We start from the raw sequence: 15,743 nt of genomic DNA on the forward strand, positions 1-15,743 counted from the left end.
ACATTGCCTTTGTCGGCATTAGACATATTCCCAGATGTCAGAATGCATCACTATTCTAATTTTACAATTCACTTCAGGGTCTCAAGATAAAGACATCTATTTCCATTAAATATGACATGAAAGATGATGACTTAGGGCTTTGACTGCTTTCAAAAAAACATTATATATATATAGTTGTGTGTGTGTGTGTGTGTGTGTGTGTGTGTGTATGATCACCGTGATAGCCAATGATAGCCAATTAAAGTGATCACTGGAATTTTATTAAAAATCTACTTTCAAGCCTGTGAATGGCAATGCAGGGGCACAAAGAGATCTGTATGTACAAACAATTTAGTGTTGTATAGGATTATAGTGCAAAAAATGATAACAAGATTTCAAACATGGTTTAAAAAAGTCTTATGTAAATAACCAAAAATGCATTTTTGTCCATATGTCAACTGGCACTCTTATTAAACAGTGTACCAAATGAAAGCCTTATATGCAATAACATTGTACAACATTTTCTGTGAACAAATTTGCCCTATAGTTATTGTTAAATAAACCAGTGCATACTGAAGTTGGTATGCAGGTTTTTTTGTTATAAGCTCCATTTCCATACCATTCAGTTTTATGTGTATATTGTAACACACTTATATATTTTCAGTTAACACACATGCCTAATTATTCCTATTTAAGTACAACAGAGTTTGCTGTGGTTTAGGTGTGATAAAAAAGGAGCAATGAATTATTGTGCAACTAAATTATTTATTCATGTCATTTTCCAGCAAATACTGATACAAAACTGTTTATTGTAGGTATAAGAAAACACAAGAAACACTAAGCCAAGCTGGGATGAAGGCAAGTGCTGCAATTACTAATGTTGGAAGTGCAATCGGCAAAAAGCTGGGAGATATGAGGTACTTCTACTTGACATACTTTTATTAGTAGATTATGAATTGTTATTGATGATTTATGGCAACCTCAGTGTGTAACAGTGAGTCACTTGTACAAAATTGTGACCAGCAGCAAGTAGTTGTCAGTATCTGTGGACAGTATACAATAGATGGTCAAAGACTGCAGATTGGATACAAGTGTCTTTGGAGACTGTGGGCATGCTGTAGAACACCATCAGAGACTGGGCTCATGGTATAAATTGCTGCTATCAATCATTGGGATTAAAATTCCATAAATCAATGTTACCATTCTAACTATTAACTACTGGGTCCAAGGGCTGCCCAAAAATTACCAAAGGGGCATCAGGGATATAGAGCAATGGAAACCTGGTAAACTCTAAGTATGTCCAGAATGTATGGTGCAGTATAATTCTATCTGCCTGAAAGGTACTTTACATATGTCTTGATGATACCTTAAACAGCAGCGGAGAACTTGTAAAATAAGTTTATACATTACTGGGCACCTACACTCCACGTTTTGTTGTGTTACCATTTTCCATTTGTCAGGGATTCATGGTTCCTTGATCTTTGAGAAATGTTCAAGCTTTTGAGAGCAACCTACTAATTAACCATCAACTTTATGGGGACTGAAGTACGTAGTTACCAAATGACCAAGCAACCCATCTTTATGAGTATGACATAATACATTATATGATGCTTCTGTAGTGTACTCCCTGAATATTATTCAGGACGCTCCTGATAATTCTTCAACTTCTTACTTCCTGTAACCATCTTCTCCATTGGTACATTTCTTTTGTAAATTAAACCATAGCCATCTCTTTTTTTGTTTGTTATACTGATTCACTGTAGTGGAATAAAGCAGTGGGCTTTTAATGATGGGGTTTGTCTAAATTGGTTGGCATTGTTTGATAACACTTTGACGATTTAATTTCCTTTGCTGCAGATCGCATTCCATTAGGTAAGATGTTACTCTTATTCGTAGTAGTGACGTCTTGTATCTGTAGAGTATGTCACACAATGTATGTATGCATCTACAGTATATATCGGTTGCAGTTTTCAACAAGTTTACTACACCACTAGTGATGTTATAGATGTAATTTCATACTTTATATCTGACATATATGTGATAATGCTGTCCTGTAGCAAGAGCATTCTACCTTTAAAATGGTTGACGAGTATGCATGCATGAACTTTGTTTTTCACAATAGGTAACAAGCATGCTTATTGATGCATATTTGTAGCCAATTCCCATATTGCTGTGTGATGTAAGTTTGAGAGGAATTTCTCTAGAGGGAGAACTATACCTTTCATACCATGTTACCCTGTCACACAAAGCTGACTACTTACCTTCTGTGAACCCTAATTTCCCAGGAACGGGAGCTGTGGGGACCTGAAGATATTTTAGTAGGAACATATCCCCCTTGGCTATCTGTCACATGAATTGCATTTCTCTGGAAGTAACCATTGCAGAGATTCATGATTTTTCATCATCTGGTGAATGACATTTGGTTATGTGTTATTTGGTGAATGTACGTTACGGTAACTAAAAACATTTCAATTAAATTTAATTTTAAATTAAAACTATTCTAGTTTTGAACATACATCTTTAATGTTTGTTTTCATTGTGCCCCACAAGTTTTATCCCAATGTCAACAGCGGCCCCTAGATAAAAAAAGGTTGGGCACTACTGCCCTAGGCTGTTCAACAAAAAGGTTTGGGCTTTAGATACGCAAAATAGGAAATAATAAACAGTTTGCAAAATATGGAATTACAATCTCTGCATACCACCATTAGTTTTCTTATGACATGTTAAATATATTATACTGACAGATCTAAGAATATTCAGCCTGCTAATAAATGTGTAATAGATGATCAAATCCATCTTCTGGGTCTCTCTCATCAATGAGTGACCTCTGAGAGCAGATGCAGTACAAAGTATTGAGCTACCAGTCCATTAAAGACTAAGTCTGGAGAGAACTTGCTGTGCCTACTAAATGATAGGTACCATTATATGTATTAATAATAATTGGAGTCAAAAAGGATGACTGTGGCAGTGTGGATTAAATGTAATTGTCCCCTATTTCTAGGTTAATGGTAATATAATTCAGTTCTTCTATGTAAGTTTTATTATGAATGATTTGAAAAGCAGTATAATTATGTAATTTATTGAGTTTCTTTTTCCTCTGACAACGCTTACAATGGCAGCTATTCTATTCGTCACTCTATAAGCATGCCAGCAATGAGGTAAATTTACCATTATTTTGCACGCTTTTCATTGCTACTGGTGCTTTTACTATTGTGTTAAATTCATTTCACATTTTAGTAGACGATCATAAATAATACAAATATCTCCTTGTACTGTTTGCGTTTCGTTTTCCATTTAAATATTAGAGTTACTGACATTAAAGTGAATCTGAGATCATCCTAATGGAATTCCAACCAAATCTTTTAGTTTTGTAAGTGAGGAAGGTTACCCATTTTTATCATGTTTTATTGTTTGTATACCAGCTAAGGAGCTTACCCCTCACTTTCTTGACTGACGTTAGGGTGATCTACCTAAAAGGGGAGCATATTCACCATTTTGTCATTTGGATTTTAGTCGAATATAAAAATTGGCCCAAAAATCTAACATTTAGTACATTTATGTCAGCTTTAGACATTTTATGCTGTACCCTTATTTGCACAGAAGGCATCTTTGAATGCTTCCATGAATGTGCCCAGATTGTGTGGTCAAGACATTACTCTTCTTGCTCCTGACAACTACGAAGGGCAAACTCAATTTCAAAAAGCCCAAGTCACAGAAAACTTTATTCAATTAGAAATTGTAGGCACTACCGTGTTTCCCCGATGATAAGGCAGGGCCATCAAATAAGACAGACCCCCCTTTTTAGGGAAAAATGAAAAATAAGCCCCCCCCCGCAAATAAGCCACCCATTGATTACTTACCAGAATCGGGTGGTACGGTGGGTGACTCCGTGTGTGGTTCCTCCGTGTGTGCCGCGCCTCTTTATGAAGAGGAAGTGACAGGACTGCAGTACGCGCACGTGACTCCGCCCAAGCAAACACAGGCAGCTTCCCTCATCCCTCCCTAACGGAGACTGCAGGAGTTTGTTCACGAGTTCAGACGTATTGATTGGAAAGTAATGTAAAACCCACATGAAACACATAAAAGCCTGCCACCACAAGCCACTGTACCAGCCAACATGCTTTTTGTACTCCTGACACCTCTTTCCCTGCTCTGGTATTGGGTCAGTAGGATATCCAATACATAGTTCTGTGGATGCAGAGTGTTTAATGTACTTCTTAGTTTCTGTTGGTTGAACTGCAGGGAAAGGTAATTATTTTTTTTCTAGGTAGGACTTAGGTTCATAAACTCAGGTCTTAGACTGTATGCTGTCTCCTGACTTCTCTCCAAGCTGGTCAAATTCCAGACTTATAGTGCCCAGGAGAAGCTCCAGCAATCGGCATTTGAATGTCACAGTCAAGTCCTAGTCCCAGGAGGTATAGGTCTTGTATATTCAATTCTAAACTTTTACATTTTACATAGAGTATGGAAAGAGTAGAGCTTCCTTCTTTGGTTCATGAGTTCTAAATGGACAGATTCATGATCTGTTTGCCCTGGTAACAATTGTCACAGAATCAAAACAAAAAAAAAATAATCCAAAATAATATAGGTGTCACGGGGACAGAAGGTAAGGGGGATAATCTTTTATTGGGGGCACTTGTTCCTAATTTTTTCTGTTGTGTCCTGATGGAATGCTGATAGAAAGAGTGAGCAGAGTGACAGAGGTGCTCTGCAGTGTGCTGATTCCATCTATAATGCCAAGTGTTGGGTTTGGATTTGGATGGGGAGGCGACCTGTATATGTTGATGAAGTGCAGCAGAATAAAACCAGGTCTCCAGCCCTTCTTGACTGAGCTGTGCTGAGGGGTAGAGCTGTGTAAATCTGAAAACTGGGTGGACAGAAATGCTAATTATTCCAAAATTAAAACAGTCTCTTATATCTTTGTATAACGCTGTTTGTTCAGCTTTATTCTCAGCTAGAAGAGAAGTCATGTCTTTTCTGTGTACAAGACATGAAAGATAACTGTTACAAAGGAAATGATTTTAGGACAAAGTCAGGTATTTTGTAGCTTGGTCTATGATAATGGCACCCATACATGTAGAAATAATACGTGCAAGGAGCTAAATCTACTTTACAGGGAGGAACATTAGCATTCTGTAATACTTTTACTGAATTTTATGCACATTAATGGTACATTTGCATATTGTTATCCATTATAATGAAGGTTTCTATATCCTACATTTTAACTTTTTTCAAGTACTTTTACCCAAAATAACAGTAGAGAGAGATGCCGATGCATTTTAAATGATAATGATAGAACTTCAACTTCTCTAATTACATAGGCACACTTTCTCTAGCTGTTGACAGTGTTATATAGAGGATCTTTGTTAAGACTACAAACAATTAGCTGTAGTTCTGTCTTACATTTATGCAGAGGAATGTTATATAATAATTTTTGAAACACTCCTCTTGTCTGTAGGTGCAAATGGTCAAAGCACAGCAGTTGTGCTGAATCCTGTTTTTGTAACTGGTACACAGAACTAATGATCATTTTCTATTAGAATCACTGGTGTTCTGCAGCTAAAGAAGGATTTGGGAAAGCTGTAGAGTTGGGAGTGTAATCCTAATTCGTTAAAATCATATAAACCAAACAGAAACATGGTTCTAAATTGCCAGGTTCCCTAGAACAGCTTTGTCACTCTACACTATCTCCTGGAACATAGACTTAAAAATCAGGAGACAGCTTCAATCTGAAGTTTTAAAGAAAGATATTTCAATGTAGGGCACATTTTTTTGTATTTTTAGTCTGGAGAGTGGAAAGGGTTAAATATCATTCATCACTTCACATCACATACACATGTATTTTTCATTATGTAGGTATATTTTAGTAAATATTCATTCCTTGTAACCAAAAACATTTGCATGCACTACAGTCCCCACGTTTACATGTGATAGACATAGCTACATGTACTGCCTATTTAATATTTTGTGGCAAAAATTGATAAAAGTCAACCATAGCTGGTTAAACGTTACCCAATGTACTCTATATAAAATAATTGTTGCAATGTTGTAATAACTTTTTTCCCCCTCAGGAATTCTCCAACATTCAAGTCTTTTGAGGAACGTGTTGAGAATACAGTAACTTCACTGAAGGTAACATAATCTCATTCAGTACAATCAATCAACTATACAACAAATGTAGTAAAAAATATGTTTTATCAATATGAGTGTTGTAAGTATAAGTGGAAGTATAATTGAAAATTCTATATCTGGCTTTGTTTTTTTATGTTACACTTTTTAAATGGAACTCTAAAAAGCAGTAATGAACAAAATGGAGAAAAATTAGATATTAGTAAGGTAAACTAATACAGAAATAGGCAAAAAAATTACTTTTTTTTTTAACTTGTCAGGTTGCTTTAAGTAACATCATATGCAAATCAAAGCTCATCTTAGATCTTCAGATAACATTGGATACAAAAGTAACAATGTTACTTTGATTTTCTCTAGGTTGGGTATGCACAGTGTTTATAAACACTGTATCGGATTATTCCTTTTTCTGAAAGCAGCATTTTTACAGCTGCTAAATTCACACATAAATCCTAGTCCTTTGAGAGTTGGGAATTGCAGGCAAATAAAGGGAAAGAAACAGCAGAGGAGGAGGGGACATACTATAAATACTCTGTCCCCAAAACTCAATGTTCATAATTGGTTAAGGTTAACTTGGGCATGAGTATTTGTTCTGTATGGTCAGTTGTTGACAAATGTTAGAGAATGAAGATAATTCTATTTTTTGGATGAAGTTTGGTCAAGAAAATTGTGAGATGGTTGCATGGTGGCTGCATGCCCAACCTTTCTCTGACGCCTATGGTAAGCTTTAGTGTTTCAGTAACTGATATTATGTGTATAAGGTGAATTACTGACAAGACTTACACCTGCACTGCTCAGATTAATGTTAATGTATCAGTAAATGCAGACAATTCTTACAGCGGATAAATTAAAATGTAAAGCCTAATTTATCAGCTAAAAATATATTTATTCCCACTTTGCACTAATAGAAAAGCACACATAAAAATAATTATGCAAACAGTATTAGCATCAAGGTACAGATTGTGGAACGATTGAAGCTTTAACAGATGGTATATAAAAATGTGCATGGGTTTAGAGGAAGTGTGATACAAAAAATCGTACAAAATGTGAAGGCAATGCACTCGATGTTACCAAGGAAACATTTTCTAGAGCTTTATAGAATTACACTAGGTTTAAACAATGCCTTCATGCACAATAAATAGTTATGTCTAAGGTTTACTCTGGCGGAAAAATTCAATTTCATCACACAGTGCACTTATTAATGCTGTGATCTACAACTGTATTTGTACAGTGTTATATGCATGATGCAAAATTATGTTATTTTATGATTCAGTACAACAATATTACTATAATAAGTGTACAGGTCATATGCTAAACTGAAGCTATATACTGAAAATGTATATAAAGGCAGGATTTTTTTCTGTTTAGGAGTGTACAAGGGTTAGGACATTTGGTTTTCATTGCTGTCACCCACTGGAGAGATTTACTTCCTCTATTCTGGTGGTCATTGTCACCGATACTGAAAGTAATATCTCCAAATTGCTGAGATACCACTGGGTCAGAATTAGAGGAGAAAACTGCCATTTGAGACACTTAATTTAGTGATAGTTGCTTTGGAAAACATCTATTGCTCTGCAGGTACCTCCTTTGTTTTTCAATCTTGAGACAGGAACATCTATGGGACATAGACAAAAAATGTAAAGGTTTTTAACCATTCAGCACACTTTTGAGGTACAGTTTTGTTTTCATATGCCACCGCCTCCACCAATCACCAATTTCTCCCTTAATCTCCAGAAGTCTGAGGTTGTAGACATAGGGTAATTATTAGCCTTTACAAGGCTTAAATCTTCACAGGTCCATTTAAGTATGCAGACTCAGGACGTGAACACCAGGATGGTATAGTTCCAGAGCTCTTAACAAATGTGAGAAAGGATGCAAGTAATGCTACAAAGAATTATAAATGACCACAATTCAATGAAATACTTTACTGGAACTTACATACAATTAACATGTGTAAAATGGAAGACATAGGATGTAATTCCTGAAGCAGAACAATTCCTAAAACCTGTCCTAGGATGAGTAAACTAGTCCCTTTTGTTAACTTCTCTGCTTTTACTTTTGCTGAGGACATGCATGCAAATATTAAACAGCTCTGTTCTATTCTCTACTTGCTTCACTATAGAACAATGGTGGATTGCTTGTTGTTGTCAGTTCCTGAGGAAAGTATTTCAACAAGACAAGAGTTCAGTGACATCACCATAGATACCTTAGTCCAATACCAATGGTTTTTGTTTTTTTGTTTTTTATAGCTCAAGACAAATTTTTATTACTTTTGTATTTATGTGTCGGGAAGCCTTAGGAAGGAAGCCATTGTGCTGATTAACACTCTTTAATAACTGTATCTGTATTTGGCTTATTTATTTTACCATCAGTCAACAATTTCAGAGTGAATATCATTGGAGTTTGCCACTTAGCTAACAGAAATACTCCACAATATGCAGTATATATCAGAAAAGCATTGTAGGTGTATAAGTGAAACTGTTCTAAATGCTTATATGGAATCACCTTTATTATTTTTCCCCAAAAGTCTATCAGTCTGTATTGTGAGCAGAAGTTAGAAATGGAATAATAACATAATTGTATGTTTTTTTTTCCTTTAAATGTTAGCATCAAGTATTAACCAATAATCAATAATATTCAATATCAATATAATAAATATCAATCAATAATAATCAAGTAATATGGTTATTAAGGCAGTAAATATATGCTTATACGGTATTATAGTTATCCATTTAAAAAATAAAATTTAAATCATATAAAAAAAAAAAAAGAATTATTTCTGTACCAAAAATGAACATTTCCTGGATCAATTACCGTCCCATAGTCCTACAAAAATAATATGGTCTAATTGCCTAAATTATAAGCAAGATTTGTGGGTTGGAGCAGCTTTAGACATCCAAGCTGCTTTCATTCTTAGGATTACAAGTAAAAAATGATCTAATAATAAATATTAACCACTAGAAATTTCCAAGGTAGGATAAGAATGTACCCAATATTAATAATAAAATGAAGATTTTACAACAATTGTATGAAGTTTAAAACATTAAAAAATTTTTGGTACAGCAATCTCAATTATAGTTCACTGTGTTTCATGGACAGAGTCCACTTCATCAGGAACTCAACTGAGATCATTTTCACCAATAATTCTCATAAGCAATATAATTTCAAGAGAGATGTCTCTCCCTGGAAAAACATCCTGTGTAGCGGCTCTGTGATTGAAGAAGCGTGGGTGGCTCCAGTCAGCTAAGTGTCTATATAAGAATTAACCTGGCGATTGTATGATACTTAAACAATTGGTAACAAGTGGTTTGCTCTATCAAAACCGATAGCTGGTTCCAACATATAAGGCAGAAAAGACAAGGCAGATTTACTAAACAATTTTTTTTTAGCTCTGTGTACACGAAGGAAAATGGCAGAGCTCAAATCCAAATTCATAATAACAATGTCACTGCCTTAAATGAGTCACAATGGCTCAGAATTGATGATTCTTCAGTGGTAGTTTCAGCAACTACTATATATTGCTTTAAGAAAAAGCTAGATGCTTTTCTAGAAGCAAAGAACATAACTGGGTATTAAGGCTTTAAAGTAAAAATACCAGTGACTGTTGATCTAGGGAACATCTGATTGCCTCATGGAATCCAATCCTATCCTATACTACTATGTAACTATGTAGTAAGAAGTGCTTGATAAATATACCAATGCAAAATATGATAATGGGCGGTGTTTGGAGCTAGAAAAGATAGATGATGTATTAAGATGAATATGGCATTATCAGCAATTCTGATGCAAAAGAATTGTTATAGTTAGACCAATTTGCTGACCTGGCCTTCACAACTTAGTATTGTGACCCATATGAGCTGTCATTTTGAGGGGATTTTATCGCTTATGGGAATTATTGGTGAAAATGATCTCAATTGAATTCCCGATGAAGTGGACTCTGTCTATAAAACGCGTTGAACAGTATTGAGATTGCTGTACCAAAAGTGTCATGTTTTTATTGTTTGAAACTTTATACAACTATTGTGTAAAATGAAATCTTTAATTATTAATATTTGGATTGATATTTTGGATAATATGTACAACAATGTCTAAATGTCTATGCATTTGAAGCTGCAAGATAACCCTATGCCAGTTCAGTGTGCCCTAACCAAATCTGCCTTATGACAGAACAGAATTTTCAAAAAACATTGGCCATATGTTTACTTTATAGTAGATTACGTACATTTAAATGTCTAACACCATCCCATATCTGTTTTTTTTTACTTTTGTTTTTTATTTTGGGTGACATTTAGATGTAGCAGACAAAACTAAGTTTTAATTAATGTACAATAAACTGTAGTCAATCAATGTCACCTTATATTACCATATTTTTTTCATTTTAGGCTAAAGTAGGATCAACAAACCAAACCCAAGGAAGTTTTGAAGAAGTTTTGAGCTCTACCGCTCACGCTAGCGCTCAGAGTTCATTGGCTGGCAGCCTTCTGCCTGAAGCTGATGAAGAGCTGCAGTGAGGACATCTACAAACAACACATAAAGCTGCTCAGTCAACACCTTGCCTCTTGCAAAATACTGTCATCAAACCGTTTTTCAGAAATGTGTATTTTTGTTTCCCTTTAATAACAGTTATGGTGTTTAATTCTCTGTTCTGCATCAAAACAGAATATTGTTCCCTAGTATAGGGGTCATTTAGTGTAACAATCTACAATATGTTTAGTAACATCTATTAATAAAGAAGTGAATCTGAAATTCATTGAAACATTCCTTGGTAGAGAATCAATTACTGCCATTGAAACAGGTGGACCTGGAAGATTCTCTGCCAGTCACTGTCAGAATGGCTGACTCATAAATAGACCCCTAAGTGAATTGTAATATTTGCTAATCATACTTAAGTCATATTAGAGTTAACTATGCCTTTTAAATTACAATAAACCTAAATGATACTTTATTACAAAAAAAATATAAAAATTGAAACTATTAATATAAGTTGGTAAAATGGCAAGGCAATAAATGTAGAAAATGTACCATTTCTTTTTTTAGCTCCATGATATTACTAGTTTACAGAGAATTCTAATGTTTGAGGGGATGGTAATGAGATAGATATGTACATGTTACTTTTTTCAGGACCCATTATTCTCATATCCTAAATTAGGACCAGCATTAAACACAGTGTTTCCCAATCAATAATATCCAATTAAAGCAATTTGGAGGATATGACCAAACAACAGATCACTGGCTTTTGAACGACTCATAAAATGTATTTATTATGTGTTATTGCCTAATTCTTCCAAACAATCCACAAGTGAGCCATTTGTTATGCCCTGTTTCAGTATTTTACAATTTATATAAAGACATCGAATGTATGAAAGTGTAAGTTAAGTAAAACAGTAAAATGGCATGTGGCTTATAATTACAAAAATCCCACCCTTAAGACTATCACTGTGTTCTTAAATAAAATGTTATTAGTGAATCCTAAAGTCCACAATGTAAATATCTTGATTTGTAGGAGATAAATTACGGTAAGATTTTTTTTTTAATATTATTTTAACCCAGTGATCTGTTTACATTGTGAATATCCCCTATTATAGTGTCATGCCATATATGTTATTGTCTAGGTAAGACATCTTTGTCTTCTGTTTTCTTTAATACACTGCAACCTCCTTGTGCTCATTGTGATGGGCAGTGCCTGCCTGGTATTGGGTAACAACAACACTACGTAGACATATAAATATAACCAAAAGCACGCAAATTTTATCTTTCATTTTTAAAAGTTCTCCATTAAGCAAAGCTTAATGGAGAACTTTTCCTTCCAGTTCCCTTCCAATTTCCTTGTTTACCCAAAATGTTACATTTAGGGCATGCCTCTGGTGACATCTGTGATAGTTGTCAGCTTGCTTATGGCAGCTCTTTCAGAATCATGAATGGTGGGCCTTATCACATCCGCAGCACCGAGGCAAAGGCAGATCTAAATAGAAACTAAGATGGCACCTTCTATGGTTATTAAGAATGAGATATTTTAGTTCCACTTTCACACCATCTGCCCTTCCTCTACCTGACTAGTGAGGTAAAGTGAAGAAAGTGGAAGGAGAGCTAACTTTAATGAGTTGACAACTACCGCAGTCTAACTTGCAAGGTGCTTTTTTAGTACAATAAATATAAGTAGACCATAACAATAAGAAATCACCCCCACCCAAAAAACAAAAACACATACAACAGTATAAAAACCATAAATAATTTATTACTAGTAAATATGTTTCTATTTTATGGCTGAGGACTACTTGCTTCTGCTGCTATATTAGAGTTCCTCTCTTCATAAATTGCTGAAACCAGCTCAACAACTCCAGGGTGCTTGAATTTCCCTGGAAAATGGAATGAAATCAACAAATCAATGCATGTTACCTATACACAGAAATAAATCAGATATATTAAAATATTTAATAAAATGTTAAAAAGAACTTTGTGAAAGGCAAAATGTGAATGTTTTTAACTATCAAAAGACTTATTATCATGTTCAGCTAGTCACATGATTCACAAACCTGGCGCAGCCTGGCATCACCTGCCTGCTTTCTGGACAGTGAATGCACATGACCACAATCCCAATTTATTGTCCAGCCAGGGGAAGAAACCTGTAAACCCAAGATGACAAATAGTGTCACCCGTCTGGCTGTGCAGTGTTGTCAAAGGTATGTGAAATAAAGAGATTCCCCTAGATTGTAAGCTCTTCTGGGCAGGGACCTCTCCTCCTCCTGTATCACTGTCTGTATCTGTCTGTTATTTGCAACCCCTATTTAATGTACAGCACTGCGCAATGTGTTGGAACTATATAAATCCTGTTTAATAATAATTCTGGCAAATAATGGGACCAATATGCAAAAGTAAAGTATGTGCCAAAAAGTAGCTGCACTGGGACTGCCGCATCAGCACACTACTCAATGTAAATCAATACCTGCTGTTGAATCGTAGAAATCTTGCAGTCTTCCTGGTTTCTTCTCCAGCTCTTCATATTCTAGAGCTTGTAGAATCATTTCACACTGGTCCAGTTCTTTCACAAACTTTGCTTCTTCAGTGGACTGGAACTCATACTCCTATGTGGAACATAAACAGCCATTTTATTTTAACCCTTATAAAAAAAATATACATCTATATAATAATAATATAAAAATGGTAAAAATAAAATACAAAATGGTATTTGTGGCCTGGCTACAAAATCCTAGGCTGCCTGACTTCTATATATTCTGAACAGAAAAAGTTCCACAGCTACTGTACATACTTTTTCCAGGCCAGTACCCCAGAAAGTTCTAAAGCCAATGAATTAGCATTTTCAGTACAGGTTTCCTTTAAAACAAAAATTGTGCACGTTGTCACATTGCAACCAGTTTAAAAGTAAAACATTTAAATATGCCTGGTTGTAATGCACAGTTCGCATTTTAGAATGGCAAAAACAGGGGTACCGTCATGCATTTCACTTCATATAAATGTATACGCTTTTATTTTAGCACCAAATTTTTTGGGATCTATTCTAGGTCAAATGTGCAACCTTGGGAGCCAACATCAAACGCCTTGACTGATCTGCTATTTATAATATTATCCAGCCAGGCTCAGCAATATGGAGCAATGTGATAAAACACACTGTACTTTTTACCACAGATAAAGTGTAAATTCTGCCCTCATTTTAAATCCAGTGTATTGCGTGAGGTTAGAATAAATGCCAGATAGTTCTTGTTCATGTAGTTATTGCCTTAAACATCAAGTGGGATGAAGCTTCAAAGACTCATTGCAGCATGCAAATGCCACTTTTAAAAGGATCCTCAGGACAAGATGTTTTTTCTAAGATTTGCAGTGCTTTTTCCAACAATTAAACCTTTCTGTGCCTGAGAGGGACAATTTTACCAATTATAAGGATTGTACATCAAAAGTTCAATATGGTACAGTTAAGGTATTTTTGTTAAAAAGCATCTCTCTCATAAGATGTTCTGGTACTTTGCATTTGCAGAATGGTCACACAGAAGAGATATAAGCCTACCATGTACCCAAAAGCCAATACAAAACCTGCCACACAAAGACCACATAAATGTGATAAATGCACTCCGTGATCCCCAGCAACAACCATATTTTCTTTGGCTTCCTCTAAAACCTCTTTGACTTTAACCTATGTTAGTGACATATGACTGTGTTGCACCTCAAGATTGGGGATGTTGGTGATCTGTTTCTCTTTGTCAGACCACCTAGGGTATCCAAGGAGTTCCAATGACACTAGAGACATTAGACAAACAGATTCAGTTCCCATAATAAGGAAGCCTGAGTCAGTAGGATTGGATGAATAGCTGGACAGATGGGTGGGCGTGATGGCCCATCCAGACCTTTTGGTGACATCTAAAATTAGATGACCTTACCTCCAGCTTCCCATATCAACTTAGCAAGGAGGCCTAGTAAATTCCTGAAGTTACAGTAACCAATCCCAGACTAGGGCGGGGTGCATTAAACCAATAGTCATCTTACAGATCACATCCAGTAACCAATCCAAGAGCCTCAAAGATACCTTATGGGAATTGTGTATGTGTATTGTGTATGTAAAAATGGGAACTGAGAGAATTTAGGTCTCCTGCTTGCTCTTTGTCTCCTGAGGGTCTCCTTAGGTAAGCTGTTTTGGAGTCCTCTTCTGAAGGAAGTAGGGTCCGGAGGTACCCAATAACCTCTTAGCAGGTAGCTATAAGATATTCCTGGTTGTAGTCTTATAAGTGTCTATAGTATTATTGCATTACTTTGCCATTTTGTAACTACTGTATTGTGTACTAAGCATAGTTAGATTATTGCAGGGGTTACTTACTAACAACTATATTTTCATCTACTGTATATTTTATTGATTGAAATTCCTATATCTTGATATCAACCAATATTGCTGTGAACTTTATTTCACCTAGTTTTCTTAATTAAACTGTTTGAATGACTAGCTATCAATTGTGCATGAACCTTCATCTAGTGAATATATATGTACATTGATAGGGAGATATAATATTTATGCAGATAATGTTCCAAATCAACAACTGTAGTAGGGACTCTGTCAGTGGCATGCCTGTGGACCTTGTGAAGCTCTGCATAATACATTGGTGCTATATGAATACAATATAATAATTTTATTCTAATTAATAAGCATTACGAGTCTAACTGACAAGGGCTGCATTTCAGAGAGACCTATGTGCACAGCCACACGCACATCTCAGCACCAATGATCATAAGTGACAAAATAAAAATCCCTTGGATTAGATTCCTACTGAACGAGCAATCCTGGCTTAAAATGTAATGGAAGAGTCGGTCACCTTGGTAACCATGAAATTTTCTGCAGAACAGTTGCAGGAATCAAAAGCAGATTAGACCACACAGTAGAATGAAATGTTTTTGTCCTTTTGACAGGGGGACTGACAGTCATAGGCAGATAGATAATCAAAAGGAAATACGTGTCCAAAAAACATAGTGTAGGGACGGAAATCCTACACCTGAGAAGGAGAAAACCATGTATAATATAAAACTATATTTATGAAGAGGATTTAGGTTAGGTAATTTAGCCATAACTTTTTCTGTAGAGAAAAAAACATTTTCCAGATCAAAAACCCCATGGACATAGTTGATCCAGAGGAAGGCAA

The 15,743-nt window shown here is 35.5% G+C and overlaps 2 protein-coding genes across 6 annotated transcripts in view; one reads left to right on the top strand and one right to left on the bottom strand.

Annotated features, from left to right (window-relative positions):
- The window catches only part of TPD52L1 (TPD52 like 1), a 40,824-nt gene extending 29,085 nt beyond the window's left edge, over positions 1-11,739 (top strand). For 2 of the 4 annotated variants that reach the window (XM_072408851.1, XM_072408852.1), the window contains 5 exons: positions 795-896; positions 1,837-1,851; positions 3,099-3,137; positions 6,051-6,111; positions 10,488-11,739. In XM_072408851.1, the coding sequence (XP_072264952.1) occupies positions 795-896; positions 1,837-1,851; positions 3,099-3,137; positions 6,051-6,111; positions 10,488-10,616 (346 nt within the window). In that variant the 3' untranslated portion in view covers positions 10,617-11,739. The remainder of the gene's footprint in view (positions 1-794; positions 897-1,836; positions 1,852-3,098; positions 3,138-6,050; positions 6,112-10,487) is intronic. The other 2 variants (XM_072408854.1, XM_072408855.1) reach the window with 1 other exon arrangement.
- HDDC2 (HD domain containing 2) overlaps positions 6,942-15,743 on the bottom strand; it is a 16,680-nt gene continuing 7,878 nt past the window's right edge. Inside the window, exons 5-7 of one of the 2 annotated variants that reach the window (XM_072408857.1) lie at positions 13,049-13,187; positions 12,385-12,461; positions 6,942-7,720 (exon numbers count right to left, since the gene is read on the bottom strand). In XM_072408857.1, coding sequence (XP_072264958.1) covers positions 7,700-7,720; positions 12,385-12,461; positions 13,049-13,187 — 237 coding nt within the window. In that variant the 3' untranslated portion in view covers positions 6,942-7,699. Of the gene's footprint in view, positions 7,721-12,344; positions 12,462-13,048; positions 13,188-15,743 lie in introns of both variants that reach the window. The other variant, XM_072408856.1, reaches the window with a different exon arrangement.

The sequence above is a fragment of the Pyxicephalus adspersus genome, chromosome 4 (assembly GCF_032062135.1).
Source record: "Pyxicephalus adspersus chromosome 4, UCB_Pads_2.0, whole genome shotgun sequence".
Taxonomy (NCBI): Eukaryota; Metazoa; Chordata; class Amphibia; order Anura; family Pyxicephalidae; genus Pyxicephalus; species Pyxicephalus adspersus.